Raw genomic sequence first — 27,704 nt, 5'->3', positions numbered from 1 at the left:
CTATGAATCGGTTTTCCTACAGCAGCACTGAGGTCCCATTGTGCTAGGAGCTGCACAGACGGTAAGCCAGACCCTGCTCTGAAGAGCTTACATGTTAAAAAGACACAGAGAAGCTGGGAAGGGAAACTGAGGCACAGGGCAGCAATATGATTTGCCCAAAGTTCAGCCTGTAGGTCAGGGGCAGTGCTACGAACAGAACCCAGGGCTCCTGCTGCCCAGCTCAATGCTCCATCCAGTATGAAAGACTACTTACCTTACCGATGGTTGAAAGGGTTATTTGACTGTAGAGGTGATTGGATCCAGTTTTAACACGCCGCTGACAAAGTGGTTTGGGCCCATGCAGAAGGCAGGGTGCAAAATCGACTGCTGGTGGGGGGGGGGCTTGCTGCACGCCAGGCCCCCACAAAATGCAAAGAGAACACCACCAACGCCAGGCCGGTTTTGGTCAATGTCATCTTTACGGATCAACAATGGGATGAACGCCACGACTTAACCCACCGTGTCTTGGGCAGAAACAGGGTTCCGCCCACAGCATAAAAATCTATCTGCGCAGATCCTTTCCAGAGTACATAAGACCATGCCATGGAAATCAACCACACGTGGGCGTGCAGGGCAGCGGTGTGAAGACACAGGGAGCAGCCGGTGCCGAGGGAAGCTCCCCAGCAAGGACAGAGACAGCTAAAGGGTCAGGAAGGTGGGAGAGGGGGGCAGGGAGAACAGGGCTCCTCCAGAGCCCAGGCCTCAGACAACACTGAAGAAGTTACAGTCCCTCAGACCCTCACCAGAGAGCAGCACCTGTCTTGGCCTTGCAGAGCAAACTCATGCAGCTCGCCTCAGACCGCCCCGTCTTCCAGCCAGCGCCGCACAGCGGGTGTAGGGGAAGGGGACCCCAGTGCCGACAGACCTGCACAGCTATACTGAGCTGGGAAGAGGCACCGTAATGCCTCGTGTATAAGCACAACCGAGAGAGAGAGATGGCTGCTGCATCCCATCCGGGAATCTGGGGGGACCCCATGGCAATCTCCTTCCCCAGGCAACAAGGGGAGCTGTTCTTGCCCCAGGTGGCTGTTCTAATGCCTGGCCCCACCTCCACCCCAGCAGGGTAGGGCTGAGGACAGGCCCCTCCCTTTCGCTGATGCCCTTCCACTGTCCCAGCTCAGAAAACAGCAACCCTGGCACCTCCCGGCAGTCCTCTGGGCCACATGCCCCTGAGCATGGAGGCCCCCTCGCTCCCAGCACCTCCCCCGCACCACTCACAACACACCTGACTTTCCCCACACCTGGGGGCTGGTACTAGGGACCCACTGGCTGTTCTGGTGCTCAAGCTGGACCCCACCCCACTCCCCACTGGTGCTCCAGCCCTAGCTCCCAACTCCCCCGGCCTAACAGACCAAGTCAGAGCCCATGGCCCTCCTGGCTCTCTCTGTAGGGCCCTCATCCACCCCACACCTAAACCTACAAGGCTTCCCCACCTGCCCCCTCCTCTCTCCCCACATTTGAAACTCTACGGCCCGAGGGCTGATTTCTCCCATAACCATAAAAATCATCTCCACAGCCTGACTCCTGTCTTCCCCCTCCCAGTGGCAAGCGGAGGCAAAGAATAGATCTACGGTGAATAAAAGGATTATAGGTAAAACCCCCAACAACAGGGAATGCCCAGAGCCTGCCCGGCTCTCTCTAGGATGAGGATCGGGGGCAGCGGTGGACAAGGGCTACTGCACGCTACGTACCATAAAAAGAAAATCATTCACGCTCCAGGGCGGAGCGTTAGTCAGACTGGTCCAATAGGAAGAGTCCATCGCTCGAGTTCTCCTGATGCGGTTTTTGTGATGTGGATAGATTCTCCCGCCCCAAGCCTGCTGGTATCTCCGTCTCCAAGCGCCACCAGCCACCCCTGGGGGCCTAGGTCACCCGGTAGGTGGAGGTATTCTTTGGTTCCGTACTGGGCACGCACCAGTCATCTGCCTCCTGGATGGTCTGGTAGTGGCGCCAGGCCGACTTGTTATACACGGGCAGCCTCTCCACGGACTCTGTTGACAAGGCCTGTGGGACGCAAGGCAGCCAGGTAACTGCACGTCAGTGGACAGGAGAAGTGCTCTCTCTGCAGTGAATCTGTCCCCAAACCCCCATGTCCTCCAAGCATCCTCTCAATGACACAGCCAGCTAAAAGGAAAAATCCCTAGGAGATGTCTGGTAGAATCTGGACAACAGTTCAAGACCAACTTCTGCTGATTCCCTCCTGGTCCCTACTCAAGGCAGATTTCATGCCACTTGTTAGCCTGTAAAGTGCTTTGGAATCCTTCCGGACACAAGGCATCAGCAATGTTCAGCCCTCTTCTGAAGCCTTCCATCCAAGGAACCCAGGAGTCCTGGCTCCCAGGCCCCTGCTCTGACCAGTATGTTCCCTTCTCAGTACAGGAGTGTGATATCAAAGACTCTGCTAATGAAACCCTATGATCCTTCGCTTCCATTTCCTGGCCCCGAAGCATGTGTGCTGGAATTTGCGTGTGTGCAATTTGCATTCAGAGAGGGGCAGGCAGAGGGGAAGCAGTCTCTGCAGGTCAGATCTTGCACTGGTTTCCCCAGGGCTTTTAACGAGCTGGCTGAGAAAGGGAATCCCCTTCCCACGGCATTTTCACATTTCTGAAAAAAGTTCATCGTGCATTGGATGAAATGTCAAGTCTAACATTTTTCACAGGGAAGGATTTAAAGACAGATTCCATTTTGGGACACCTGAATGGGAATTTTCTCAGCTGACCTCACAGAAGGCTCCTGTCAATTTCACCTGTGAAACTGACAAGGGCCTTCCAAGCCAGCTGCTGGAGGGGTGGAGAGCCAGAGGGCTCTGTCTCTGACAACCCCCCAGCTCTGGGAGGCAGAAAGGGGATGCCTGGCCCCTAGAGCTTGGGGGGTGGGAGAGTAAGAGGCAGTGAAGCCTGCCTCTGTTTCAATAAAAGTTTAGTCGAATCTGTAACAGAATCAGCTAAAAACATTCCACTACGTTTTGTGGTAAAACTTCCAACCTGCTCTACTTCTAACTCCTCACCAGCTCCCTCCACAAGGAAGAACTTAATCGTGTCTCCAGGGGTTTTTGCATGAGGGTCGGTCTGAACGCAGGGCTTCTGATCCCCTTCCCATGTACCAGCTAAGGACTGAAGCCAGGAGCAGTTGCATCAAGGGACTGCCTATATACTGATGTTAGCTACAGCTGGGTGAATAAAAAACAACATGAGTTGCTTTAAATGATCTAAATCAGGTTTTTAAAAATATGAATCATTTTTATTTTATGTGTTGCTAGTTTTTTTACTTTTTCCCCATTTTAATAAGCAATGGTGGATGTTTCTTCCCTTAATTAGCTTCCTGATTGTTGACAGAATTTCAGGTTTTATGAAGAATTTTGTTCTACTACAGTTTCACACACAAAATATGCATCTGTGTTGAAAGAGACAGCACCAGGGCATCAATAACATCTTTACCGTTAGAACTGCAAACTCTGGCACAACAGCGACAAGCAGATACCCCTGACTATGTTTGCAGCCAATATATCGAACTCCCACAAGTCAAGAAAGCTGAAATGCTTCAGCCTGGCTCACATGCCGCCATTAGTGTTTGAGGCCAATGGCACGTGTGTTCTTGAATTATGTTGACTCTCGGATTTTTCCCAAGCACCTAACTTCAGGCTCTTCCTTATTTTTGAAAACGTTGGCCCGTGTGTAGAACGAAGTCATTGAGAATATTTGTATTGTATTGAAAGTCTAAGTAACTTCTCACTGTTTACACTGCAGCAGTTTTGTTCTGAACTGACACAGATTTTGTGCAGTGCTGTTATAGCTTCCTACAGACCACGAGACACCATCTCAAAGCAGCACCGGCTCCTGCCAGAGCAACAGATGCAAAACCTGCAGACATATCTCCATTGCTGCGATGACCAATATCCCCTCCAACACAATTTTCAAGATTCCCGGTCCTACACGCTACATGCGAGGTTCCTCATGCAGTGCTTCAAATGCCCCAACCACTACCATGAGGGTGAAACCAGACAAATCACTATGCTCTTGAATGAACTCATACAGAAAAGTGATAATAAGACAAAACTACCGTCCACGGGCACTTTTAATTTCCCCAATACTAAATTTCTCCCTACTGTTACTCACACCTTCTTGTCAACCGTCTGTAATGGGCCACTGTCTTACCACTTCAAAAGTTATTTCTCCTCCCTTGGTATCCTGCTGTTGATTTATCTCATTAGACTGACTTAACACTTGGTAAAGCAACCGACATCCATTCATGTATTTATACTTGCTCCTGTATCTTTTACCTCATTCATCTGATGAAGTGGGTTCTAGCCAACTAAAGCTTATACCCAAATAAATTTATTAGTCTCTAAAGGTGCCAAAAGGACTCTTTTTTTTTTTTTTTTCACTTTTCACAAAGCGATCACTCCAGATCTGATCTTTCAATACTCATCTTCCTCAAGGGAAATCTACACCTTCAACATGTGAGCCTGGGACCTTAAATTCCTAACTCTGCTAGACATTCAAAACCATGGACTCCACAGGGTTTTATGGCTCATTGCGACAATTTGTAACTCACCCACCCTACCACCTGGCTAAACCTTAACTGCCCACTTCAACCCCCTTATACGTAACAGCCTAACCCTTAACTGACAACTTCATTTCAAGTGGCTTCTATAGCATGGGTAACCCCTTACACTTAACAATCTGTCCCAATTTGTATTTAGCTCAGACTCTCTGATCTCCTTCCCCAGGCGAGAAGAGCTCTGTGCAGCTCTAAAGCTCTTACCTTCCATCCACAAAAGCCGGTTCAATAAAACCTCACCCACCTGGTCTCGCTCAAAAATGTTATGCCAATAAAATAAAAGTTTAATAAAGATACAATATTAGCCCGGATGCTGCAAACGCCTAGTCATGTGCTTGACTGTAATCCCACTGACGTCAGTGAGATTAGGCATTAAGTAAAGTGACGTGTCTGCTTAAGCGTTCGCAGGATCAGGGTCTTAGATTTTCAATTTTTTTTTTTAGTTTATAGCCGTTTTGTAAAATTCATGTACAATGACCTAATTGTAGTGGCACTGGAGGAAATCAATAGTGTTTAAAATTTAGTTTGTGATAAAAAAAATTAGAATTCACAGTTGCAACAGCATGTTTTCAAATTAGCTTTTACAAAGCCTACACCCGATTGAAACCTGATTTTAATATGATTATTAATATTTAAATATTGAGATTTAAATGATTTAGTAATAGTGTGACTTAAAACAGTTACTCACTAAGAGCAAAAAATCCCTGATGCAGGCAAGCCCTGAGACTCCTAGCTCTGGAGTACAAAGGAGTCTTAAGGAGGAGTCTGTCAGTTACACATCACCTCTCAGCGTGACCCAGCATGTAAATGACACTCAGAGAACCCGCTCCCATAGCCATGGGCAGGGCCAACTCAGACCCAAGCTCCTGCTCCGCTGGCAACCAGAGTCACCCTGGCTATGTCACTGATCTTATTCGGGTATCGATCCTGAATGGAGCCACGCTTGGGCTGGGAGACAGGTTGAGCCTTTGGGTGTCAAGTGAAGTGGCTAGGAACAGAATGAAACTGACCCATGTAAGCTTCACCAAGGAGGGACAGCATCAATGGGGACAAGGCTGTAAGATCTGGAGACTCCACCCACTGTCACTGACATGAGGCAGGGTCATTTTCTCCCCTGTTACAAAGGGAGAGGAAAAGCCAGGGGCTGTGGACCACCAGCAAACCCTTCCAGCATTAGCACTTATCTCTGGTCTCCACTGCGGTAGCATCCGCACGCCTCGCAATCTTTCATTCATCTTCACAGCCCACACACGAGGCTGGGCGATGCCGCCGGCCCCGCGCTACAGACAGCAATGAACTGAGACGCAGAGAAATTAAGGACTTAGCTACAAGGGAAAGTTCTACTGGAATAAGCCACGGTCTGAATTTAAACCAATGTAGTTATAATGGTATAACTCTGCATGAGGACACACTTATTCCAGTATAAGAGCGTCCATACGGGGAATTATACCAGTATAGTTCTACTGGCACAAGCGGTAAGAGTTTCCTGTGTAGACAAGCCCTAAGGGATTTGCTCAAGGTCACGCAAGGAGTTTGCGGGAGAGCGGGAATGTGAATGCAGGCCTCTGACATCCTAGGCAGGCTCCCTAACCACTGGGACATCCTTCCTTCTAGCTCCTCCCCTCCACATAAGGAGCCTGCCACTGACAGGACTGGGAGGACTCCGGAGAGCGGCTGCCTGACCCAGCGGGTTTGAGAAGGAGAGATGTGGGGGCTGATTTACGCACCTTCAGGTAGATGACTGCGTCTGTCCCAAAACCCTCCATGGAGAAGAGCTGAAGGTCCCCTTGGAAATACTTGGCATAGAGTCTGGAAATGGGCAGGCCGTAACCAAAGCCAGCCTGGCGGGGCGGGGAGAAGACAACAGAAGGTTATGGTTGCAGAGGTCTCTGCGAACTGCCCAACCACCAGACCTAGCTCCCCCAGCATCACCTCACCCAGACATCAGGAACCCCCCCAAGCCCTCCTTCCATTCCCAGGTGGCCTGGCTGTCAGACAAAGGCCCTCTGCCATCACCAACACACCATCCAAGCAGATCAGTATAGGTGCAGGCTGCTTACTGGAATCCCCTGCACACGGTTCTGGAGGTGGAGGGTGGTTACCTGGGAGGACTTAGGGAATTCCATCCACTCACCCACCCACAAAATCACCTGCAGCGACACCCAGGGGGGCCTGACATGATCCGATACGTACCAGGGGTGTCCCGCCCGAGCCGGGCTGGGGGGTGGGCGCGGTGGAATACATGTAGCTGAAGAGCCGCTCGATCTTCCGCAGCGGAACCCCGCCACCTCGGTCGCTCATCTGCACGACGGGACATTGCGTCAGCAGCCCCTGGCGACCCCCCACGTGCCCTGAGCAGCGGCGCGTTAGCCATCCCCACCCCTATGCCCTGAGGGAGAAATCCCAGCAGCGCCTGATATAGAAGAAGCATCAATAGGCCCTGACAGGGCGTTCTGGCCAGCCCTCCTTACTGGAGAAAATGCCCCTGTGAGGCTGGGGGAGCAGGAAAAACAGCCTCAGAGTTCAAGCTGGAGGCTCCCCAGCAAGGGCTGGCTACGGGCATCCCAGAAGCAGCAGAGATGAGCTGCGCTGGAGAAGGGAAGCCAGACAGCATTTGGGGGGTGGGTGGGCTAAATACCCCCCCCCCACACACACACACATGCTCCCTGAAGTCTCGGGCCCAGGGGGACAGCGAGTCAGATAATCAAACAGAACTCAGGAGGGTCCTCTTGCCCAATCCTCTATTATCCACTAGCCCACGTGCCCTCAGGCTACCTGCTGCACTGCAGAGTAATCCCAGGACAAATGTGAGCTCCCTGGGGAATTAGCCCGATGCTGAGGGTCCCTTTCTATCCATCGGACCCTCAGCCAGGCCACCTACCTTGATAGAAAGATCTTCTTTACCCAGCGCTACCATCACCTTGATGGGTGGTAGTCGGAGGCTGGACTCGTGACTCTCCACGGTGGCTCGCATGGCATTCTACGAGGGAACAAAGACAAGAAGCAGGTCATCAGGGATTTTGTAATGACAGACTGTCAGCCTCTCTAGCCTGGCCCCTGCCTGCCCTGATGCTTGAGGAAGGTATAAAGACTCCCAAAAGGCACCTATTTGTGCAGTATTTGTAAAAGTAGTAAGTTCCTTCCTGACCCCGAGACACCAGATGCCCTGAAGCAGAGACCTGGTGGTCATGGATTTACCATGAGTCGATTCCTTCTTTAAAATGTTTACTAAAAATAGTTCCTTAGGCAAAAATCCTGCAGAAATGAGTTCCACAGGTTAACACTGCAGATGAAAACGTACTTTCCTTTACCCATCTTAACTTACTCTCCTCGTACATGTACTCCCTGGCCTCCACCTCACCCATCGCCACAGGCAGGAGCTCAAAACTCCAGTGCCTACTATAAGGAACCATCGGTGGGTCAGGCAGACAGGATACCACGTTCTACCATGGTTCTCTCCAGCTTCGTCACCTCCTTGCAGAGCAAGGAGTGCTACAGGTGAAGGACCATAGAGACAGGAGCCTTACCTTGAAGAGCTCAAAGAGCATGTGGTAGAGGTGAGACGGGACATAGACAATGCGGATCGGCTGCTTGGAATTGTTGGCTACAAGGGAAAGAACACAGCGGCTGTAAAGGAAATGCTCCTGTAAGCTGCTGGCCTGACTCCCCCAGCCCAGGAAGGACTGATGCCCAAGGATGGCTCAGGCCCATCTTTCAGGGCGCAGTTTCATTCTTCAGATACCAAACTCTCAGAGTAACACATGCAAAGCTACCCGCTGTGCAAAGCAGGCAGCCGTGGCCCAGAGGCCTTTTCTCTGCTTCTCTCCCCCTGCTATTCGGCCAGCCACGGGGGCCACCTTGCTTCCTGCAGCTCCCTTTCTCAGCTGAGCCACTTCAGCGGTCTCAGCAGGGTAGTAGCTGATCACTCCCAGGCCCGGCTGGGCCCTGCTCCCCGTAACGGGCCAGCCACCTTGTGACAGCTTCCTTAGAAAGCTCGTCGTCCTCAGCTGCTCCCTACCAACCCCTGCACCCGACAAGCGACTCACCTTCCCACCAGGCTCATGTGCCACCCCACGAGCATCCCCACCCACCTCTGTCCCCAGGGACTGCGGGTCCCTCTAGACTCACCGCTGACCTCCTGGATCTCCAGATTGGGCGAGGTCATGTAATACTGGTCGCACAGCAGCTTGGCCATGTTGTAGGCATCTGGAGAACAGGAAGAGATGGGATCGGCACAGATTCTGCCCAAGAGAGCAGTGCTCAGCGCCTGCTTCCCCTTGGCACAGGCTCAGGACTTAGAGAGGGGACGGGAGACAAGGAATTTCAGCATGGACTGCGCTGGAGCGGGATATTTGCTCCCACAACAAGGACAAGCTGGGCATCAGCCGAGTGAACTTTCCCCGGGCTGCCCTGTGCCCGTGTCCCCTGCCTGACAGGGACCCCCTTTTAGGGACAAGGGAAGTTCAGTCACTGTGGCCCACCAGTGCTTGGCATCTCTGGGGTATCCCCAGGGGCAGTCTGACATTTGGCACATGAATGCATGTCCACCGGCACCTAGGCTGAGATCCACCAAACTAGTCACACCGAGAGGCTTCCAAACAAACAGCCTTCAGCCCCCGCTGGCCTGGCACGGATCAGAACTGGATCCCCCTGCTGATCTCCAGAGCCAGCCGGTGTCTCCACCGAGACTCCAGTACAACCCTTTAGCCTGCTGTGCTCCATCACGCAGGGCCCACCACCCTTGTGGGGATGCTGCCTCTCCGCCATTACGGGGCACAGACCTCTCACAACCTCGGACACGTCACAGTGGGGGTCGATGCTGCCAATGTGCTTGGGGTGAGCTGGGTTGGTGCTGCCATCAAAGAGCAGGCCTGCACGGAAAGAGAGGGAGGGGAAGGAGAGACAAGGGGAGGAGAAGGAGGAAGGGGCTCAGCACAGACTGAAACATCCGAGTCCAAGGGGGAACCCAGAAGGATCAAGAGCTTGCGTGTCAGTTTCCATCTCTCCTATCCCGTCACTCTGTCCCAGTACTCCCCACCCACCCACAAATTTCACCCCTCGGCCCCATTCCCCTACTGGAATCTCCCTGCTTATAGAGTCTAGTCCCTGATTCCCTCTAGTCTAGCCCAGAGGTCTTCTGGGAGGTACATCAACTCATCTAGATATTTGTTTAGTTTTACAACAGGCTACATAAAAAGCACGAGCAAAGTCAGTACAAACTACAATTTCATTCACACTGTGACCTGCTTATACTGCTCTATATGCAAGGACAATATTAATATTCCAGTGGATTTATTTTATTATTATAAGGTAAAAAGGAGAAAGTCGGCAATTCGTCAGTAATAGTCTCCAGCGACACTCTTGTGTTTTCAGGTCTGATTTTGTAAGCCAGTAGTTTTTAAGGGAGGTGAAACTTGGGGTATGCAAGACAAATCAGATGCCTGAAAGGGGTCCAGTCCTCTGGGAAGGTCGAGAGACACTGGATGTACATTTTCAATACTCTGCCCATCACCGCAGCATCTGATCCCTGCCTCATTCCAGCTCTCCTCTGCAGCCCACCCCCGACTCGATCCCTTCCTCTCGCCTTTCCCCTCCATGGGAGACAGCAGGCTTGGCTGGGCGGTTGCCACTCACTGTGCTGGTTGATCAGCATGCGGATGGAGATGCGGCTCAGATAGAAGCGGTCCAGGAAGTACTGGATGTTCTGGTTGGACACGGGGTCGTCCCCGTAGGCCTCCTTGTACTCGATCACCCCCTGCGCCATGGTCGGCACCACATCATTGTGCCGGTTACGGATGGTGATCAGGGCATCCGTGAACCTGGGAAGAGCAGAAAGGGAAAGTGGGGGGGTTAGTCCACGTGAGACGGGAGCAGTTCATCATGGAGCAAGGCGAGGACAAAGCCTGTTTCCCAGAGCCTGGAACAAGAGGGCTACAGCAAGGAGGCAGGGGACAGCAAGAGCCCCAGTCTGCTCTAAGAAGGCACAGCAATCCAGTCCAGGTTCCCCTATGGCTGAAGGAGCTATCCTCCACTCTAACCCTAATGTATCAGAGGGGTAGCCGTGTTAGTCTGGATCTGTAAAAGCAACAAAGAATCCTGTGGCACCTTATAGACTAACAGATGCTTTGGAGCATGAGCTTTCGTGGGTGAATACATCTGACGCACGAAAGCTCATGCTCCAAAGCGTCTGTTAGTCTATAAGATGGCACAGGATTCTTTGCTGCTCTAACCCTAATGCGGGCTTTCAACCGTGCACAGCTGCCTGGGAAATCCCAGAGCAGATTCCACAGCACAGCCGACATGGATCTCCAGGACGCATGTAATATTAGAGACGGCTGAAGTGCCAGAGCTGGAATTTCAGCTCTGGATTGGGGGGCGGTGTCCCGGAGGGAGCTGGGATCTGTGATAACATTTCAGTGACACTCAAGCCCAACCCCAGCCCAAGTGGAGGTCCCAGCCAGGATCTGGGAGCCGGGGCTGAGGAAGCAGGAAAACATGACTGTCGGATTCAATGCGGCCATACAAAAGGAACCCTTGCTCAGGAATCGGTTCATTGCTAGATGCAGATGGTAAAAATCATAAATAGCTACACAGAGAAGGCAAAAATGTTCAGCAGGGATTCCAGCTGTGTATCTGGAATGATGCAGGAGGATGTACCCATCGCATTGGAATAGAAACATGTACCATTTGGAAAAAGGAAGAATGTGAGGGCCCATATAACTTACATCCAAGGGCCTTAAAGGAACCAGCTGAATCACTAGCGTTAATTTTTAACCGATCTGGGAAAACAAGAGAAATTCCAAATTGGAGGCCTGCCACTGCAGTCCCAATATTTAAAAAGGGGCAAAGGGATAATCCAGCGAACTATAGATCAGTTAGGCTGATATGACTCCCAGGCAAATAACAGAGTCTCCGATTACACTGGTCTACAATTTTTGAGAAGTCGTCTGCTTCAGAGATAAAATGTGATATTTATTATGTATTTTGATGTGCTGAATTCAAATATGACAATTAAAACAACTGATTGGCTACTGTTTCTAAGATATTTAAGTTTTTACATTTTATGTCTACGTATATTGTGCAGATAGTAGAGTTTTAATCATAAATTGTAAACCTAGGTCTTCTCATGTGTTTATGGTTGCTTTACATGATAATATTTCACCTGTCCTGTTTATGTAACACACTAAAAAGCAGCAAAAGCGTTATATAAATAAAATTTATTATGAAACATAAGGCAAGAAACTATTATGTACATAGTTTAGTCCTATTCAGTGTCTACTTGGCGCTTCTTGGCTTGTCTCTTGTATTCGTTAAATGGAGCATCTCTTGTCACTGTCCAGCAATAGTCTGCAAGCATTGATGGGTTCCATTTGCCCTGATAGCCTGCCAGGAGATTCCACTGCTGTAGTCTGGAGCCCAACAGCTCTGCCTTACTCTTGGGTAGTTCCAAATCCCTGACAAGGTCATTCAGTGTTGTGAGTTCAATCCTTGAGGGGGCCAGTTGGGGATTGGTCCTGCTTTGAGCAGGGGGTTGGACTAGATGATCTCCTGAGGTCCCTTCCAACCCTAATAATCTATGACAGTTCACCTTGTCTTATGAGGTGTGGTTCAGAGGAGGAGGACGGGAGAAAATGTGGGTCCTGTGACATTGATGGTTCAGAACCAGAAGTTTCATTCTCTTCCTCGTCTGACTCAAGTGAGAATGATTCTGGTGCATCAGGAACCGGCAGTCCTTTTCCGTGGAGTACTGGGCATGTAGCTGATGGAATGTTTGGATAATGCACAGTCCACTTTTTCTTCTTTGACACACATTTCCCAACTGGAGGCACCATGCAGAAGTAACAATTGCTGGTATGATCTGTTGGCTCTCTCCAAATCATTGGCACTGCAAAGGCATAGATTTCCTTTTCCTGTTCAACCACTGGCGAAGATTTGTTGCACAAGTGTTGCAGCATATGTGTGGGGCCCACCTCTTGTCCTGATCTCCAATTTTGCAGCCAAGATAAAGGTGATAGGCTTTCTTAACCATAGTGGTTATACTGCGCTTTTGTGATGCAAAAGTCACTTCACCACAAACATAGCAGAAGTTATCTGCGCTGTTCACACAAGTACGAGACATCTCTGCTCACTTTGGCTAAATAGAAATGTGTCCCTTTGCAAAATCAAACACTGACAAGTAAGAGAGCACGACACCGTATGATTTCTAGAGCTGATCTAGGGCAATTTGTTCAGCAGAGTGATGTAAGCTTCATTATGATTGCATCATCCATGACTTCTAGGAATAACATGATGCAATTCATATAATGTATGATGCAATACCAGCTTCAGATTGCATCATTCATTGTTTTGCCTAAAACGCAAGTACTGTCCAAACCCAGTCATAGATTTATTCATAGATCCAGTCAAAGATGTATTTTAGTCATTTCTAGTTTAAATTGAGATCCCTTCCCTTTTTAACTCACTTATCTTCTGCCATTCCCAAGTCAAGGGTCGTATATACCGACTCAATAGCGTATCTTGAAAACTAGAGCCAATCAACAATTTTAAGCATCATTTTCGTTCTTAGTAAAATTGGACTACATTTATTTCAGAAGCATTTTGGCTGTAGAGCAGTGTTAACTGTTCTAGCAAAGAATTAGAGACAAACAATACAACCAAAGCCAGTCAGCAGGGCTTAATGGAAGCTAGGTCTTACCAAACAAACCTGTTATCTACTTTTTTGACAAGATTACAAGGCTGGCTGATCAAGGTGACTGCGCATAGTATCCTTAGATTACGCCAAGGCCCTCGACTTAGTACCAGATGACATCCTGATTTTAAAAACCCTGTATTTTATGGCATTAACAAAGCGCTCATTAGATGGATTAACAACCGGCTCAATGACAGTGTTGCTGTTACTGGGGAGATATCACTGAGTGGGGCTGTTTCTCACAGGGTCCCCCAGGGACTGGTTCTCGGTCTGCTGCTATTCGATATCTTCTGGATGATCGCTAAAAGTCGTATAAAATTTTTGCTGGTTAGGTTTGCAAGATGACACAAAACCGTGCGGGATAACAGATAATGAGGAGGACAGGTAGTCACCTGGTCAAATGGTCACAAGTTAATCCACTCAAATGGATGTTTACTCTTCTGGGATGAAAGAAAGCAGATTACACCTACAGGAGGGGAGACTAGGTCTTGGGAAGCAAGAACTCACAGGAGGACTTCGGGGTCATGCTGTTGCTAAGGGGCCTAATGTGATGTTGGGATGTGTAAAAAGGGAGAATTCAAGCAGAAATAGACAAGTGCACAGCATTGGTAATACTGTGTCCATTTCTGGTCTCCCTGCTTAAAGGAGGATGTGGATGGACGGGAGAGAATTCAAAGGAAGGCCACACGAGTAAGCCTGGTAGCGGGAGGCTTAAGGAGCTCCACTTAGGATATGCCTACCGAATCGGGGATCGATTTATCATGTGTAGTGTAGATGTAATAAATCAATCCCCGATCGCTCTCCCATCGACGGCTGAACTCCAGCTTGGCGAGAAGCGGAAGCAAAGTCGACGGGGGAGCGGCGGCCATCGATCTCGAGCCGTGAGGATGCGAAGTAAGTGATTCTAAGTCGATCTAAGATATGTCGACTTCAACTACGCTATTGTTGTAGCTGAGGTTGCATGTCTTAGATTGATTCCTCCCTAGCATAGACCAGGCCTCACTCAGTTTATGGAAGAGCAGGTGAAGAAGTGACTTGGATCACAGTGTATAGGCACCTGCGCACGGGAAAGGTATTGGCTAGGTGGGGGTGGGGCGTTGGTCTTGCTGACACAGGCATAACAAGATCCAATGGCTAGATCCAATTCAGCCTTGAAATATGCTGCAGTTTGCTAGCCAGGAGGGTAATTCAACATGGGAGCAGCTCACCAGAGAGTGGTGGACTCCCACCAGATTAGATATCTGAAAGATACGCTTCAATCCAGGGTTTGGGGAAAAGCCTTTGGCTTGTGGACACAGGAGGTCAGATGAGATGACTCAAGGGTCCCTCCAGGGCTTAGTCTATAAACCCAGTCAGCCCACACTCAACTTACTGTCCCAGGGTGCCTTGGTCCTCAGGGTCTTTGTCCAGGAACTCCATGATGTCCAGCAGGCTCTGAACATACCTGTGGGGGAGTGGAAAGGAAAAGCGATGCAGGCTCCATTTATATTCCACAGCCACAGGTTGGGAGCACAGATCAATGCAGAGCGGCCCCCATCCCAATCCCTCAACTGGCAGGCACCCCGAGAAACTGTGTGTGACAGCAATGCCCCATTACCCATCTCCATGGGGGGAAGAGGATCCACAGAGGTCTAGGCACAGCACTTTACAAACAGGAATTGCTTCATCCACTGCTGAAAAGCAGCCAGCTCTGGAGTGGGACACAGCAGCAGCGCACACACACCCCCACAAGAGTTTAGGGCTGGAAGTGGAGAACGCTGGGGGATCTCTAACAGGCAGGATCGCTGCTTGGCACCCCCAGCAATGCAGCAGCCAGTGCTTTAGCGCTGAATTACAGGGAAGGCTGCCTCCTACAGAGCCACCACCACAGCTTCCAGCAGCACTTGGGCTTCCTGAAAGAGTCTCCCATCCAAACACCAACCCAGCCCAACCCTGCTTAGCTTCACCTGCCAGGATCTTAACCTGCAGCCACTGCAGCTTGGGCTAACTGAATGAAGGGCACTCCCTGCCTGCTACTGCAGATTCCCAAGGTCCATCTCTGGAAGCCCAGCCTAGGCAGAGCTGCTCGCTCACCCAACGCCTACCACTCCCTAGAGCACAGTCACCCAGCCCTCCTCCCACAGAGGGACGAGAGACGGACCTAGCCTAGAGCCTTGCCGGATAGGAAGTAAAACCAGTGAAGGAGGAGCACAGAGCAGCAGCAGCAGCCGGGGACCAGCGACTTCCCGGGACTGCACCTTGCCAGAGGCTTTGGGACATGCAGCGCACCTTGCCCTCCACGGCCTCAGCTTATAAGGAATGTCTGTCAGTCGAGCCCGAGCAAGCAGCCAGTCAGCACAGTAGAAGCCCGTCCCTTCCCCTGGGTCACAGCTTCCCTCCGGACACACAGCTCCTTCCAGAGGGCACCATGACAACTACGAACTCCTAGGCAGGCTGGTTGTTAAGTGTGGGGGTGGAATGGTTTCCCAGGGCTGTGTTATATCTGCTTGGGAATTTAGGTTACAGGGAAGCAGCTGCCAAGGCCCCAGTCCTGTAAGATCAGGAAGTTTTGCTCACGGGATCCCAAGGGTGCAGGTGGATGAGTGCAGGAGCAGTTCACAACCAGAGGTTATGGGGCAGATCCCGCCACCACTCCCAAGGGGATGAGGGGTGGAAGGAGAGTGCTTGTTTGGGCCCCATCACCAGAGCTACCATGCAGCGCAGCATGGTGCGGGTCTTACACCAGAGAACAAGGAGTGGAGTAGCAGGAGGGCCCTGGCTGGTTTGGAACAGAAGGGAAGTGGGAAGGTCAGGGTACTGGAGCAGTCTGGATATCACTGGAGCACTCAAGCATGTTGGCAGAACAGGGTGTGGGGAGGTTAGGGCTAGACTAGCAAGGGGGGCTGCAAGGAAGCACTGAGGTGCATGGACACACGTGGGGAGCCCAGGGCATCAGGGGAACCACTGAGGCAGGATGGAAGGGCACTGGCAAAGCTGTGGTGGGCTGCAAGGGCATTGGTGTTCGGACGCTCAGAGGGGGCGGGAGAAGCTGCTCGACAGCAAACCCCACTGAGCACTCTAAGGGGCGTTGCGATGGGGGCTCCCGTGGGGCATCAAGCCACCTGAGCAGATGTGAAAGACCGCAGAGCTCCATGCTGGAGAGGGGTGCAGCCAGGGGACCTCCCTGGCCCCTCTCAGGAGCGGCCACTTAGACATGGAGTGGGGGAGGAAGGAACAAATGGGAGGGCTGAAGACGCACCAACCTACAGGTGACAATCACGGGTGGCAGCTTCACCAGCCACCCCTTACTTCACAGCCCCTCAAACCTCTGGGGTGCTCAGACCTTGCAGATTAATAATAAAGGAGTCAAAGAACAGCACAGGGTTAAAAGCCACCCCCGCCGCCATTGGAGCAGGCAGCAAAAGGTTAACGGCCAGCCCCTTGGGATCACTGATGCAGAAATGCACCTTCCAGGAGAGCAAATTCCAGGGAGCAGCCAAGCTGCAGGCAAGGGCCAGGTTACTGTTAACTCAGGCTCCTGCCCCCCCCCCCAGCTCCCCGGGGAGTGGGATTCAGCTGGTTTGGGCAGGCTCTGGCCCTGCCGATGCAGCAGGAAATAGCTGGCTGCACAAACAAGCTGTCACGTGATCCCTGAAGCCCCAATGTAGGACAAAGTTCAGGCTGCTGCTGTCTGGTAGTCAGGGGCTGGGTACTGGGGGGGATCTTAAAGGGACATTTCCCATTTCTTCTCCCTCCTGTTGGCTTAGAGAGGCGCAAACCTGTAAGAACCTGACCAGAGCAGCTGGTGCCTTTGAAATGACAACAAACCGGTAGGAGGGGGAAGAAGAAATCCAAGCATGAGCTGCAGGCCGGCAGGCTTTCAGGGGTTAAATACAGTCGCTGCCCCAAAACCTGCAGTACCCTGGCGAGAGCACCACAACAACGGCTGGAGTAACAGGGAATAAGCACTTCCCCCAGTTCCTAGAAAGCCAAGGGCGGTTTGGAAATCTCCCTGCTCCTCCGCTAAACCCAAACGGGTTCTGCCCAGGGCCGGGCGAAGCATTAAGTGAAACCCCCCAACTGTTATGTATTGGGCTGATCCTGCTTAGAATTCCATTGTCCTGGAGCGATTTAACGAGCTGGTCCATTGCTGGCCCACATCTAGTCTAGGGAGATACATTTCTCAGCATGATCTGTCAGCTAGCTGTTCTTCAGAGGGGTTAAGCCCTGTCTACACTAGAGGTCAAAATGCAGTAGCTAACGAGTGTACACAACCTGGTTTCCTAGGCTTGGGCTACGCTAGGAAATTGAGTCAGCTTAACTACATCCCTCAGGGTTGTGAAAAAGCCCCACCCCTGGCCAGCGCAGTTAAGCCGACCTAAGCCCCAGTGTAGACAGCGCTAGGGCGATGGGAGAATTCTTCCATCAGCTTAGCTACCGCCTGTCGGGGACACGGAGTACGTGCGCAGATGGGAGAACCTCCCGTTGACGCAGGTAGTCCCTACTCCGAAGTGTGACAGTAGCAAGCTGTGCCATGGTAGCATTTCAAGTGCAGACGAGCCCCTAGTCTAGATGTGATCTCTTGGGTATGAACTGTCTCAGCCTCCAGCCCTCCCCAAATACCACTGCAATTTGACTCCCACGCGTGCCACTTCACACCCACACACTCAGTATGTCCATTCCAGAGCCCCTTGCCTGGCAGGGCCTTTGAGCTGCCATCCTCATTCTCCTCCTGCATCAGTTATATGTAAACCCAGACCAGGTGAGAAAGGGGCTTGCTGAGAAGGAGAGTTGGTGGGTGAAGTGGGATATGGACAGGCTGGCAGTGCCTCCCTACACACACAGGCTAGCAGTGCCATGCTCCTGCCCAGGCTAGCCATGCTGTGCCCCCCACATACACACACATTAGCAATGCTGCCCACCCCCATCCCCTTGACTGGCAGTTCGTCCTACTCACCAGCTTTGCACCAGCTGCACCGAGGGTGTGCTGATGACCCGGTCTGGCAGCAAGTTGATCTCCTTCATGATGTTGGCCAGCCGGACGGGCAGCTCCTGGCGGAGGAAGGCAAAGGAGGTTTTCTCGCAGGCATTGCTGGACCCTAGAGATAGAAGGCCCACCATTAGAAGAGCAGGATCTCAGTGACCCCCAGCCGGATGAAGAGGATGTAGGCACCTATCATCCACCTGTCTTGCCCCCGATACCAGCTCAGGAGCTACATCAGACCACCCGTTGGAGTCCCAGGGATCAGGCACTCAGCCAGAGCATTTACCTGGTTCCTCCGGCCCCTTCCCCCACCACAGCCCCCTGCATCAGAAGATCTCATGCTGATCCATAAACATTACACCTCAGATCCCCACTGAGTACAGCTTTAGCCAATCTAACCACTAGGCCACATTCCCTTGCAATTGGCTGAACTCCATCAGGGTCTTGAGCACAGCTCTCAGGATGGGGAGGGGAAGAAAACTGTCCCCTTCACTTCACCCCCAGTCACACACCAGCCCTGCTCATCTGCCGCTTACCCCCTCCATGCTGCTCCCTCCACCATCCAGCTGCCAAGCTCCAGTAGGGGACACTGCCTAGGAGACCCACAAGGGAGGCCAGGTTGCACGCTAACCCCAGGCTGCAGCCCATTACTGCCCAACTTGGGAAATGGGGAGAAGACCCCCATCGCTTTGAAGGCCTGCACCCACAAGGCCGGGCAGGTGGGGTCATCTAGTGGTTTGAGCAAAAGACAGGAGGCTCTGCCTGGCTCTGCCACTGACTCACAGAGTGAGTTCAGGCATTGTCACCTAACCTCTCTGTGCCTCGGATCCCTCCATCCGTACACATCACTTCAAATCACAGGGCCTCCAAAGAGTCCTGTACGGTTATTTTTCATCACTGCCTCCCCAGGTTGGGAGTGGGTAATCTGCACGCTGGCTGCCTTCCCCGGGTCCAGGAGCCATTTCTCAGGCTCCCTCTCTGGAATTAAACCCTGCAATAGAGAATTCAGCACAGGGGTCCCCAGGGACCACAGAAATTGCAGCGCTGGGTCCTCGTGGCCCCAGGAACCAGAGCCTGGCACTGATGGTAGGTGCAGCATTCAGCGCACACACAGTTTCGAAGCATCGCTGCCTGTTCCTGAGCTCTGACGTGTCCCTAAGCACAGCACAGCACGATTGCGGGTTGCCTAAGGAGAGGTTTGCCCTGCCACCGAGGGACAGACAGATGCTAGGAGCCTTAATGACGGGGAACTCCCAACACTGGCCAGCAGAAAGGAAACGGACAGCCTCATTGGCAGCAACTCCAAGTTCTGCAAGGAATCCAACCGGCAAACACACTCAAAAGCACCCGGGTGACAGGGACACGGGCCAAGATGCTCAAGGAGGAAAAAGAACTAGGAAGTGATTATCGGAGTAAGATCACAGCAGGGAGAAGAGAAGATGTGGGAGGCTGGCAAACAAGGGAACAGTTCTGGAGAGAGCAGTAGCAGGTGTATGTGTGTGTGTTTAACTCACAAGCACATAATGTACAGATGTAACCTGAGCTACTGCACGTTCGTCCGTCCCCGGCAGTTTCTATCTAAACAACGGCACAGATTGTTCGGAAAGCAACGGGCTATTGCCAGGCAAGTGGCTAGCGGAAGGATGAGAAAAACACGTGTGGGTGTTCGCACATGCACCCACACAATGGCATGCATGTCAGCAGGGTGCCATGCAGCGCAAGCCAGCCAGGTATGGCAGGGGCTTTATCTAGCGTTTTGAAAGCACCGTTTGTTTCCATTTGTTCTGGAAAGAGAAGCCACACGAAATGGACACGGAGGACGGCTAGCGCTGGGGGGTGGCATGGTTCTAGGACGCGGCAGAGGACACTGGATCCGCTATGAGCAGGCACCCTCCCCTTTTCAGCACATGTCTAAGGACAGCCAGACGAGAAGGGGATGCTGTGGTGCATCTCAAATAGTTTACAGCAATAAACCTCTTCACCTTTTCCTTATCTCCTTCAGACCACAGATCTCCATGTACATCAGTGAATCCATCCTCCCAGCCTCCCAGGGACGTGTCTCGGTCTCGCTACCCCCGTGCGACTGAGGGGGAAACTGAGGCACAGAGCCGGGAAGGGAGTCAGCAGCAGGGCCAGAAACAGAACCCAGGAGCTCCCTGCCCTAGCTAGTGGGCTGGGAACCAGCAGGGAGGGGCTGCGGCTGCCTGCAGCGGTCTGGAGAGGGAAGGGGCTATATCCCAAACCCCAAAGAAAGACAGCACCCTGTTGTTTTCAAAGAGGATTTTCCGGGGGGGGAAGGGGGGAGGAGGGTTTGGGTGTATCAGAGTCAGACTCCCCAGAGCGGGAAGGGAGGGCAGAATATGTGGTGTGGGGGGGATGGACGGAGGTACGGGGTGTATTCCAGCCTCTCATCCTCTCCCCCGGCTGTTCCTTGGAAGAGCAGAGAGGAAACCTTGCAGTAATCCAGGGACAAGAGTAGCCGTCTTCTCCTCCCCCATAGGAGGGGGGGGAGTGTCCAAACAAATTACTCTCTACTCTGCCTGCACTGATTTAATGCACCACCCTACCCACTGGTTTCCTCTATGTCCTCCCTTCTCAGAGAACAGGAGCCTGCTGCTCCCCACCCCCATATATCCCACTCTCAGCCCTATAGTCCTTCTAGCCCTTTCCTAGCCCCCTTGACTTGGTAATTACCCCCCCACATTGCATCGCCAGCAGGGCCAGAACCAGTGCTCTCCAGCACCAAAAGCCCAAGCCCCGACCCACTGAGCCAGAAGGGCAAATCGGCCCCCCAGCCACAAGAGGGAACCACTTAGCCACTGTGTTAAGCCCACGCCACCCTGTCTGAGCCCCTCAGGAATTCAGACCCCTTGTCAGGCCACTATTATGGACCTCACCTTCCCCCCTCCACCCCCAACCCCATCACCACCCCCCCATAGCCAGATTGCCCCTAAACCCTGGGAGCAGGGGATCGCTCCAAAATCCCTGAATTGTTCTAGAAAGCTGCTACCCACTCCCACCCACTCCCTTCTGTCTCCAAGGGGCATTTACCCAGGGACTGTTCCACAAAGAGAATAGGCAGCCGGCCCCACTCCTACCCCCCTGCCCCAGCGGGTTGTTAGTGAACATGGACAGAAGGGAGCCCCTGATCCCCCCAGCCCCGTACCCCCAAGGGGAGAGGAAAAGCAAAGTCCTGAGCTCAGCACACACTGCCAACAGAGCGGGGAGAAGGCAGCCCTGCCTCCAACCTGCCCCATGGATCCCCTCCCCTGCCTCCCCAGGGGTCTTTCACCAGGGAGGGAGCAGGGGGAGGGGGGGCATTTATTCCAGTCCAGGAATTGCTCCGTGGGAGTGGGGGAATAGGAAGAGTTCATCATCCTCCTGCCCCATGCCCCCCCAGCCCCTGTTCTCAGGGGGGTAGGTACCCAGGCAATGTATGTGTGTGCAAGGGGGAGGGGGGTGTAACTACCACAGTCCAGGAACTGCTTCCCGGGGTGGAGGGAGAGCCTGCCCCTCCCAAGCCCTGGGGGACTTACCTGGGCGGTAGGTGCAGGGAGCCGGCTGGGACCCAAGCAGGGGGCAGAGGAGTGACGGACCCCGGGGAGTGTACACACAGGGGAGGAAAGTCCCACGGGGAAGGGGACAGATATAACCAGAGGGTATTTAAATGGCCTCCTCCCCAGGCTGGGTTCTCGGAGATGGCGGCTGTATGTACCCCACGGCATTTACCGCCACAGAAAAGGCAAAAGAGTATTAGCCCGGGTGGGGGAAGAACCCGGGGCATTTGCTGGGGGCAGGGGCCAGGGGGTATTTGCCCCGGCAGGGGGAGGGGGGCTGGGGGTATTTTCCCAGGTGGGGGAGGGGCCCGGGGGGATTTGCCCCAGTGGGGGAGGGGCGCTGCGGGTATTTTCCCAGGTGGGGGAGGGGCCCGGGGGGATTTGCCCCAGAGGGGGAGGGGCGCTGCGGGTATTTTCCCAGGTGGGGGAGGGGCCCGGGGGGATTTGCCCCAGCGTGGAAGGGGCGCTGCGGGTATTTTCCCAGGTGGGGGAGGGGCCCGGGGGGATTTGCCCCAGCGTGGAAGGGGCGCTGCGGGTATTCTCCCAGGTGGGGGAAGGGGGGCTGGGGAAGGGGTCCGGGGGGAATTTGCCCCGGCGGGGGGGGCAGTGAGGGGGGGGAGGACCCGGGGGGATTTGCCCAGGTGGGGGAGGGGCCCGGGGGGATTTGCCGGGGGGGGCGGAGAGGGGCCCGGGGGGATTTGCCCCGGCGGGGGGGGGCAGTGAGCGGGGGAGGGGACCGGGGGTATTTTCCCAGGTGGGGGAGGGGCCCGGGGGGATTTGTCCCGGCGGGGGGGGCAGTGAGCGGGGGAGGGGACCGGGGGGATTTGCCCAGGTGGGGGAGGGGCCCGGGGGGTTTGCCCCGGCGGGGGGGGCAGTGAGCGGGGGAGGGGACCGGGGGTATTTTCCCAGGTGGGGGAGGGGCCCGGGGGGATTCGCCCCGGCGGGGGGGGCGGGGAGGGGCCCGGGGGGATTTGCCCCGGCGGGGGGGGCAGTGAGCGGGGGAGGGGACCGGGGGTATTTTCCCAGGTGGGGGAGGGGCCCGGGGGGATTTGCCCCGGCGGGGGGGGGGCAGTGAGCGGGGGAGGGGACCGGGGGGGCATTTTCCCAGGTGGGGGAGGGGACCGGGGGGATTCGCCCCGGCGGGGGGGGGCGGGGAGGGGCCCGGGGGGATTTGCCCCGGCGGGGGGGGCAGTGAGCGGGGGAGGGGACCGGGGGTATTTTCCCAGGTGGGGGAAGGGGCCCGGGGGGATTCGCCCCGGCGGGGGGGGCAGTGAGCGGGGGAGGGGACCCGGGGGGATTTGCCCCGGCGGGGGGGGGCGGGGAGGGGCCCAGGGGGATTTGCCCCGGCGGGGGAGGGCGCTGCGGGTATTTTCCCAGGTGGGGGAGGGGCCCGGGGGGATTTTCCCAGGTGGGGGAAGGGGGGCTGGCAGAGGGGCCCGGGGAGATTTGCCCCGGCGGGGGAGGGGTATGGGGGGGAATTTGCCCAGGTAGGGGAAGGGGGGCTGGGGGAGAGGCCCGGGGTGATTTGCCCCAGCGGGGGAGGGGCGCTGCGGGTATTTTCCCAGGTGGGGGAGGGGCCCGGGGGGATTTGTCCCGGCGGGGGGGGGCCAGTGAGCGGGGGAGGGGGCCGGGGGTATTTTCCCAGGTGGGGGAGGGGCCCGGGGGGATTTGCCCCGGCGGGGGGGGCCAGTGAGCGGGGGAGGGGGCCGGGGGTATTTTCCCAGGTGGGGGAGGGGCCCGGGGGGATTCGCCCCGGCGGGGGGGGCAGTGAGCGGGGGAGGGGACCGGGGGTATTTTCCCAGGTGGGGGAAGGGGCCCGGGGGGATTCGCCCCGGCGGGGGGGGGCAGTGAGCGGGGGAGGGGACCCGGGGGGATTTGCCCCGGCGGGGAGGGGCGGGGAGGGGCCCGGGGGGATTTGCCCCAGCGGGGGAGGGGCGCTGCGGGTATTTTCCCAGGTGGGGGAGGGGCCCGGGGGGATTTGTCCCGGCGGGGGGGGCCAGTGAGCGGGGGAGGGGGCCGGGGGGATTTTCCCAGGTGGGGGAGGGGCCCGGGGGGATTCGCCCCGGCGGGGGGGGCGGGAAAGAGGGGAGGGGCCCGGGGGGATTCGCCCCGGCGGGGGGGGGGGGCGGGGGGGGGCCCGGGGGGGATTGGCCCCGGCGGGGGAGGGGCGCTGCGGGTATTTTCCCAGGTGGGGGAGGGTACCGGGGGGATTTGCCCGGGCGGGGAGGGGCCCGGGGGGATTCGCCCCGGCGGGGGTGTGGGAAAGGGGGGAGGGGCCCGGGGGGATTTGCCCCGGCGGGGGGGGGCGGGGAGGGGCCCGGGGGGATTTGCCCCGGCGGGGAGGGGCCCGGGGGGATTTGCCCCGGCGGGGGAGGGGCGCTGCGGGTATTTTCCCAGGTGGGGGAGGGTACCGGGGGGATTTGCCCAGGCGGGGGGGGGCGGGGAGGGGCCCAGGGGGATTCGCCCCGGCGGGGGGGGTGGGAAAGGGGGGAGGGGCCCGGGGGGATTCGCCCCGGGGGGGGGGCCCGGGGGCAGGTACCGAAGTCCAGGAACTGCTTCATGGAGAGCGGCGAGGGCGAGAACTTGCTGAAGTGCTCGATGTAGGACGGGGCCCCGGCGGCCCGCGCCGCCTTCTCCAGCAGCGCCCGCAGCAGCCGCATCGCGCCCGGGGCCTCCGTGCCACTGACAGCGGCCTGCGGCGGGGCCGGCCAATCCCGCGCCGGCCCCGCCCCCCGCCGCCCGCCGCCAATCGCGGTTCAAAAACATCCCCCGCGGCCCAATGGGCAGCGCTCAGACCCACGTGAGCCCTGGGACACGCCCATTAACCCTTCCCTGCCCAGGGCCCTTCTGTGCACCCGCTCTCTATCCCCTTAACCCCTTCCTGACCAGAGCCCTACAGCCCACCCTAGACCCCCCCATTCCCTTAACCCCTTCCTGACTACAGCCCCTCTAACCCCCCCATTCCCTTAACCCCTTCCTGACTACAACCTCCCTACCCCCCCATTCCCTTAACCCCTTCCTGACCAGGGCCCTACAGCCCACCCTAGACCCACCCCTCATTCCCTTAACCCCTTCCTGACTACAGCCCCTCTAACCCCCCCATTCCCTTAACCCCTTCCTGACTACAACCTCCCTACCCCCCCATTCCCTTAACCCCTTCCTGACCAGGGCCCTACAGCCCACCCTAGACCCACCCCTCATTCCCTTAACCCCTTCCTGACTACAGCCCCTCTAACCCCCCCATTCCCTTAACCCCTTCCTGACTACAACCTCCCTACCCCCCCCATTCCCTTAACCCCTTCCTGACCAGGGCCCTACAGCCCACCCTAGACCCACCCCTCATTCCCTTAACCCCTTCCTGACTACAGGCCACCTAGCCCCCCCATTCCCTTAACCCCTTCCTGACCAGGGCCCTGCAGCCCACCCTAGACTCACCCCTCATTCGCTTAACCCCTTCCTGACTACAGCCCCCCCTAACCCCCCATTCCCTTAACCCCTTCCTGACCAGGGCCCTACAGCCCCCCCTAGACCCACCCCTCATTCCCTTAACCCCTTCCTGACTACAGCCCCTCTAACCCCCCCATTCCCTTAACCCCTTCCTGACCAGGGCCCTACAGCCCACCCTAGACCCACCCCTCATTCCCTTAACCCCTTCCTGACTACAGCCCCTCTAACCCCCCCATTCCCTTAACCCCTTCCTGACTACAACCTCCCTACCCCCCCATTCTCTTAACCCCTTCCTGACCAGGGCCCTGCAGCCCACCCTAGACCCACCCCTCATTCCCTTAACCCCTTCCTGACTACAGCCCCCCCAACCCCCCATTCCCTTAACCCCTTCCTGACCAGGGCCCTGCAGCCCACCCTAGACCCACCCCTCATTCCCTTAACCCCTTCCTGACTACAGCCCCCCCTAACCCCCCCATTCCCTTAACCCCTTCCTGACTACAACCTCCCTACCCCCCCCATTCTCTTAACCCCTTCCTGACCAGGGCCCTGCAGCCCACCCTGGACCCCCCCCCATTCCCTTAATCCCTTCCTGACTACAGACCCCCTAGCCCCCATTCCCTTAACCCCTTCCTGACCAGGGCCCTACAGCTCCCCCTAGCCCCCCCCATTCCCTTAATCCCTTCCTGACCAGGGCCCTATAGCCCACCCTAGGCAACCCCATTACCTTAACCTGACCAGGCTCTGCTGCCCACCCTAGGCACCCCCGTTCCCTTAACCCCTTCCTGACCAGGGCCCTACAGCCCACCCTAGACCCCCCCATTCCCTTAATCCCTTCCTGACTACAGCCCCCCTCACCTCTCCCATTCCCTTAACCCCTTCCTGACCAGGGCCCTGCAGCCCACCCTAGGCAACCCCATTACCTTAACCTGACCAGGCACTGCAGCCCACCCTAGGCAACCTCATTACCTTTACCCTTTCCTGACTAGGGCCCTACAGCCCACCCTAGACCCCCTCCATTCCCTTAACCTGACCAGGCCCTGCTGCCCATGCCAACCCCATTTAACTCCCTTCCCTGCTCAGTGCCCTGCCACCCCCTCCCCAGTCCCACTCAAAGCAACTATGCTCTTGTGCAAAGGCCTGGTAGGCCCCAGACCACCCTGGCCAATTCTGAAAGATGAACTCAGCCTGGATCAGGTTCAGAGTCAGGCTAGTAGCAGATCAGGGGAGACTGCAGAGTGGAGTTCACACCACAGGAGGTTACAGGAACTCAGCTTGTCCAGCCCAGCAGAGGCGGAGCAGGGAGATGAGCGCTCGCTGTACGTTCATGAGGTGGCCCCAGTGAAGCTAAAGCACAATGTTGGCTCAAGAACAAATGGGGATAAACTCACCATGAGTAAACTGATGCTGCAGATGAAAAGATTTCTAACCCTCAGAGGAGGGCGGCTCCGAAGCAGTCTCCCAACAGCGGGGAGGGGAAGGGGAACAACATAACTCTTTTAAACTTGAGCTGGATAGATTTATCAACCCCTACACAGCAGGGGCTGCACTCAGCGACCCACGCGTTCTCCCTCCAACCCAGCAGGTATTTAGATGCCTAACTCCCACTGAAATCAATTAGACACCTAGAGATCTTTGAGGATCTGTACCACACTCAGAGCCCAGAGCCCAAGCTCAGGAACCCCTCCGGCCCCCATCTATCAGAAGCAGGAAGACTTCCAAACAATCGGGGGGGGGGGGGCATTGGATGATCAAGGTGCCAAAGGAGCACCCAAGGGCGACAAGGCTATTGAGAAGAAGCTAAATGCATTCTTCGCATCAGTCTTCACTGCAGAGGGAAATTCCAGCACCTGAGCTACTCTTTTTAGGTGACAAATCTGAGGAACTGTCCCAGACTGAGGTATCATTAGAGGAGGTTTTAGAATAAATTGATAAATTAAACATCAATGTCACCAGGACCAGATGGTATTCGCCCAAGAGTTCTGAAGGAATAAAATCGTGAATGGCATGGAGAACGTGTTATATACTCCTGCACATAATGCAAGAACCAGAGGTCACCCAAGGAAATGAACAGGCAGCAGGTTTTAAACAAACAAAAGGAAGAATTTTTCCATGCAACGTAGTTAACCTGTGGAACTCATTGCTAGGTGCTGTGGGAAAGGCCAAAACTATAACTGGATTCAAAAGAGAACTAGATATGTTCCTGAAGGACAGGTCCCTCAATGGCTACTAGCCAAGATGGTCAGGGATGCAACGCCATGCTCTGGGTGGCTCTAGCCTCTATTTGCCAGAAGCTGGGAGTGGACGACAGGGGATCACTGGATGGTTGTCTGTTCTGTTCATTCCCTCCGAAGCACGTGGTATCGACCGCTGTTGGCAGACAGGATACAGGGCTAGAGGGACCCTGGGTCTGACCTATTGTTGCTGTTCTTATGTCCTCTCGGCCAGCCAG

General features: G+C 55.1%; 1 protein-coding gene across 3 annotated transcripts; it reads right to left on the bottom strand.

Annotated features, from left to right (window-relative positions):
• Positions 1-435: 435 nt before the first annotated feature.
• On the bottom strand, positions 436-24,479 carry PDK2 (pyruvate dehydrogenase kinase 2). Of its 3 annotated transcripts, none has more exons than XM_030541237.1 (11): positions 24,348-24,479; positions 18,225-18,366; positions 14,661-14,732; positions 10,234-10,418; positions 9,381-9,470; positions 8,728-8,805; positions 8,127-8,203; positions 7,481-7,579; positions 6,793-6,900; positions 6,327-6,440; positions 436-2,043 (listed from the first exon to the last, which is right to left on the bottom strand). In XM_030541237.1, exons 1-11 carry the CDS (start codon positions 24,466-24,468, stop codon positions 1,903-1,905), a joined length of 1,227 nt encoding a protein of 408 aa, XP_030397097.1. In that variant the 5' UTR covers positions 24,469-24,479; the 3' UTR covers positions 436-1,902. The 3 variants fall into 3 exon arrangements, with proteins under 3 accessions (XP_030397097.1, XP_030397096.1, XP_030397098.1); XM_030541236.1 differs by lacking the exon at positions 436-2,043 and adding an exon at positions 2,066-2,643; XM_030541238.1 differs by lacking the exons at positions 436-2,043; positions 24,348-24,479 and adding exons at positions 2,066-2,643; positions 21,788-21,892.
• Positions 24,480-27,704: the final 3,225 nt, after the last annotated feature.

This window comes from Gopherus evgoodei, chromosome 23 (genome assembly GCF_007399415.2).
Source record: "Gopherus evgoodei ecotype Sinaloan lineage chromosome 23, rGopEvg1_v1.p, whole genome shotgun sequence".
NCBI lineage: Eukaryota > Metazoa > Chordata > Testudines > Testudinidae > Gopherus > Gopherus evgoodei.
This window is presented reverse-complemented; position numbering and strand designations above follow the sequence as displayed.

What these genes read in the sequence shown, in the direction of transcription:
- PDK2 (XM_030541236.1), bottom strand. Translation starts at nt 24,468, where the DNA reads ATGCGGCTGCTGCGGGCGCTGCTGGAGAAGGCGGCGCGGGCCGCCGGG. An exon ending in GAAGCAGTTCCTGGACTTCG is followed by an intron (nt 18,367 to 24,347) that starts GTACCTGCCCCC and finishes TTCTATCTCTAG; the next exon opens with GGTCCAGCAATGCCTGCGAG. An exon ending in TGCTCTTTGAGCTCTTCAAG is followed by an intron (nt 7,580 to 8,126) that starts GTAAGGCTCCTG and finishes GTTCCCTCGTAG; the next exon opens with AATGCCATGCGAGCCACCGT.